General features: G+C 50.2%; 1 protein-coding gene across 1 annotated transcript in view; it reads right to left on the bottom strand.

Annotated features, from left to right (window-relative positions):
* The window catches only part of timd4 (T cell immunoglobulin and mucin domain containing 4), a 5,267-nt gene extending 1,438 nt beyond the window's left edge, over positions 1-3,829 (bottom strand). The window contains exons 1-5 of the mRNA XM_087171872.1: positions 3,755-3,829; positions 2,570-2,748; positions 1,684-1,846; positions 602-679; positions 311-499 (exon numbers count right to left, since the gene is read on the bottom strand). Of these exons, the coding sequence (XP_087027998.1) occupies positions 311-499; positions 602-679; positions 1,684-1,846; positions 2,570-2,748; positions 3,755-3,821 (676 nt within the window). The 5' untranslated portion in view covers positions 3,822-3,829. The remainder of the gene's footprint in view (positions 1-310; positions 500-601; positions 680-1,683; positions 1,847-2,569; positions 2,749-3,754) is intronic.
* Between the last annotated feature and the right edge of the window lie 399 nt (positions 3,830-4,228).

Genomic DNA, 4,228 nt, shown 5'->3' with positions numbered 1-4,228 from the left:
GGGTAGGTTAGTTAGGGTTAGGTTAACCCTACACTGACCAGCAGAGGTCCCTGTTGAGTCTGATTTAAAGCTTCCAGTAATGAACCACTCGTCAGTACAACTGTGATGAAGCTTCACTTCACTAGCTAGTTATTAATGAGTCGTTCCACACTTTACAATAAAGCTCCTGAACTCATTAGTCAGATTAATGAGTAGTAATCATTAACTTCATCTTGCCAAATAGTGAGCCTGCATCAATGTCTGAAAACTCTGTTATAACTAGTTTATTAATGATTTATATATAAACTGAATTAATAACCGTATTATAAACCATTTATGAGTCTTAATGTAAAGTGGTGCTGTGTTATAAAACACGGAGCCTCGGAGAACAGCCTGCTTCCAGTTCTTGTCGAGTAACTGGTGTTGTCATGGTTACTCACGGTGATGGTGTCGGAGCGCAGCAGGGTGGAGTTCCTCCTCAGGAGGTCCAGCTGAGACGACAGCAGCGTTTTCCAGTTCACTGCACAGAGAACGAGACAGGAGGACCTGGTCTATGAGGGTCTGGTCCTTTGTGGACCGCGGTCTAGACCTCGGGTTTCAAACAGAACCTGTCACCTCTCACCTGTGGAGGCCGACGGCTCCGTCACTCGATCCGCGGTCGTGGTTGTTGGAGGAGGAGGAGGAGAACTGGTGACTGAAGCTGAGGAGGAAGAACCAGAACAACATAAAACCAGATCTTACTTCACTGAACACAACAACAACTTTCATGAGCTACAGGAAAAATCAAGAGACGAGGATCACACAAGAACTAAAGACTGAGAGCTGAAGACATCACACACAATGTGTGGCCCCCAGAGGGCCCCCAGAGGGCCTCCAGAGGGCCCCCAGAGGGCCTCCAGAGGGCCCCCAGAGGGCCTCCAGAGGGCCTCCAGAGGGCCTCCAGAGGGCCCCCAGAGGGCCTCCAGAGGGCCTCCAGAGGGCCCCCGGAGGGCCTCCAGAGGGCCCCCGGAGGGCCTCCAGAGGGCCCCCGGAGGGCGTCCAGAGGGCCCCCGGAGGGCCTCCAGAGGGCCTCCGGAGGGCCCCCAGAGGGCCCCCGGAGGGCCCCCAGAGGGCCCCCGGAGGGCCCCCAGAGGGCCTCCGGAGGGCCTCCAGAGGGGGTCCGGAGGGCCTCCAGAGGGCCTCCGGAGGGCCTCCAGAGGGCCCCCGGAGGGCCTCCAGAGGGCCTCCAGAGGGCCTCCAGAGGGCCTCCAGAGGGGGTCCGGAGGGGCCCTCTCATGAACCTGAGACGTGTGAACCAGGAGGATGTCACAGAGGAAGTGCAGTGTGGTGTCCACACACAAACTGCACTTTGACTTTCCAACAAAGAAACGTCCTCGGTCGTCTCAAACAGAGGTGCTGGTCCTGGCCCGGGTCTGTTCTTAAAGAGACAGCGTCACTGTCAGACATGGAGGAGAAATCCAGGTGGATGGTTTGGTGGATGACGTGGGACATGAACCTGTCCTCACACCTGCTGCTGTGGACCGAGGAGCTGCTTGTCCTCATCCTGACTCCTCTGCTCTTTCCTCTATAAAGTGCTTGTAGATTCTGTGTTGGACACCAGTCACTGATCCTTTGCACAGTTCTTATTAACAGACACAAAGACAATGTGTCCTGAGCTGAGAGATTGTGAACCCGCCCTTTAACCGCGCAGGTAGTTCGTCTCACCTTTGACCACTCGCAGGTTCATGATCACCTTCTTGTCGTTGAAGATGCCGTCGATGTCCACCCTGCAGCAGTACGGCCCGCTGTCCGTCCGCCTCACGTTCAGGATGTCCAGATCCATCTGTCCGTCCAGGACGTCCCCCGTCAGCCGGTACCGGTCGGCCACCTGCGGCACCAGGGACAGGTCAAACCGTCACAGGTGTGATAACGTGGTCGACGAGGAAGACGAGACAAAACTGACGTCATTAAACATGAACTCTGACCAAAGGCCAGACAGAGGTGATGTCAACCACCAGATGTGTAATAAAGTTACGTTTGAACACGATACAAACCCCACACACACCTGTGTTGTTGGTCAAGACTGGAGCCGTCTCTCAGAACAAAGTAAGAGAAGTCCGGACTCCCGTATTCAGAGTTCAAACCTTCCAAGTCGAACTCGGACTCAGGAAGAAGACGTTCGTCCTGATATCAGCAGCTCAGCTCAGGTGACACTTCAACACACCTGTACCTGACTGAACTGTGACAATTCAACTCAAATCTCCACAGGTAGAAAAACAGGATCCACACTTAATATCTAATCTGTCGTATATATTAAAAATGTAACGTCATTTAATCTGTTCATTTTAGTTCATATTTATTCCTGTTATTGAGACGTGGTGGTGTGTCTGTCCAGAATCACCTGAGCTCAGCGACCGGACGGCTGCTCAGTCACACTCTGACCGGCTGCTGACATCAGGACGCCCGAGCAAATTTCAATCAATCATCCATCAATCATCCATCTATCAATCATCATTTAACTATCAATCATCCATCATCCATCCATCAGGTCAGGAGTCAGCAGGTCGATGAGGTCACTGAATGAACACTCAGTCACATGACGTCACCTGACCTTGGAGATGACGCCGTTCTCGTCCGTCTGCACCAGGATGTTGCTGCACCAGAAGGTCCCGCAGCCGCGGCCCCAGCAGACCCGGCTGAGGCCGAACCGCTTCACCGAGTACTGGCAGGACAGAGAGGCCACGCCCCCCTCCGGCACCTTGAAACAGGAAACGGACGGAAACTGTCCCACTGCAGCACACAGACAACACAGAGGACAGTGTCACACATGTCGTCATGACGACACAAACAACAACACCTGGTTTACGCAGGTAAAGGCTTCACGTTGTTCTCAGTCCAGTTGTCAGGAGGTCGGCGGTTCGATTCCAGGCTCCTCCAGTCCGCAGGTTATATGATGCAGATAGATGACACCTGATGCAGCGTGAGTGTGTGAGTGTGTGAGTGTGTTTAATGGTGGATAAAACATAAATATATATATTTAAGTCCAGTCTCTTTAACATAAATCGCTTCCTCCAGGAAGTCTCAATAATTAACACAGATTCAACCAACCAATCAGACAGTTCCCTGATCTACACCTTGATGATGTCACCAAACTCACTCCCTTGTTTGTGGTGTTGAAGCTTGTTGTGAAGACACGTGTGAAGACGTTAACGATATAAACTGATAAAGTGATGAGGTCATCATTAAGATCAGATCTACCTGTGATTCAGACAGAGCACCTGCACTCACCTGGATTTATTCTCACTGGAACAAGTTGCCTTCTGTTTTTAATGAATTATTATTATTATTTTTAATGAAGATAGCGTCAATTTTTACTTTCTCACGCAATTTCATTAAACAATAAAACATCTGGAAACATCTAAAACATCTGGAAACATCACAACTTTTATCAGTTTTTTTTTAGCTGCAACAATCCCAAAACAAGCCTGTGAAATCCTGGAGGGACTGATTTACCTGTCTCTACCTGTCCAAGGTCTCAGTCAGTTACACACACACACACACAGACTTCCTGTTTCCTGTCTGTTGATTTAACACTCAATATTGATCATGTGACATGAATGATGATGACTGATGAAGATGAAGCTGGTCTGAGCTTCACTCCTTCCTGTCCTCCTGAGTCGACGCAAACAGCCCCGAGAGCGCAGACTGGTGATGTCAGTGGTGTGTGTTGTGATGTCAGTGGTGTGTGTTGTGATGTCATCGGTTTGTGTTGTGATGTCATCGGTTTGTGTCTTACCTGACAGGACGAAGAAGACGATGAAGGTCTGAGACGCTCGACAGCAGTTAGCTGAGACGGCAGCCATCCTGTGAGTGAGTGTGTTTGTGTGTGTGTGTGTGTGTGTGTGTGTGTGAGTGAGTGTGTGTGTGTGTGTGTGTGTGTTCTTTGTCCAGTGAGACGACAACAACACAGTGTGACTCTGTGATGGAGCTGTGTGGGGGGGCACTGAGGGAGGGGCCAGAGACACACTGTGTTTCTGTGTCTGATTGTGTGGTTCAGTGTGTGATGATGATGATGATGATGATGATGATGATGATGATGATGATGATGATGATGATGAAGGCTTCTCCTTCACAGTGAGCAGTAAAAGTTCAGAGTGAACGTTGGAGTTTAACATGAAGCTGTTTACACTGATGGAGGGAAACACTGAGGACAAAAGGACTTTATGTCTGTGTAACACACACACACTCTCACACACACTCTCACACACAC

This window comes from Seriola lalandi, unplaced genomic scaffold (genome assembly GCF_002814215.2).
Source record: "Seriola lalandi dorsalis isolate HSWRI2012SDOR001 ecotype SW California unplaced genomic scaffold, Sedor1 jcf7180002050029, whole genome shotgun sequence".
Taxonomy (NCBI): Eukaryota; Metazoa; Chordata; class Actinopteri; order Carangiformes; family Carangidae; genus Seriola; species Seriola lalandi.
The sequence above is the reverse complement of the archived record's forward strand: the minus strand, read 5'-3'. Positions and strand labels throughout refer to the sequence as shown.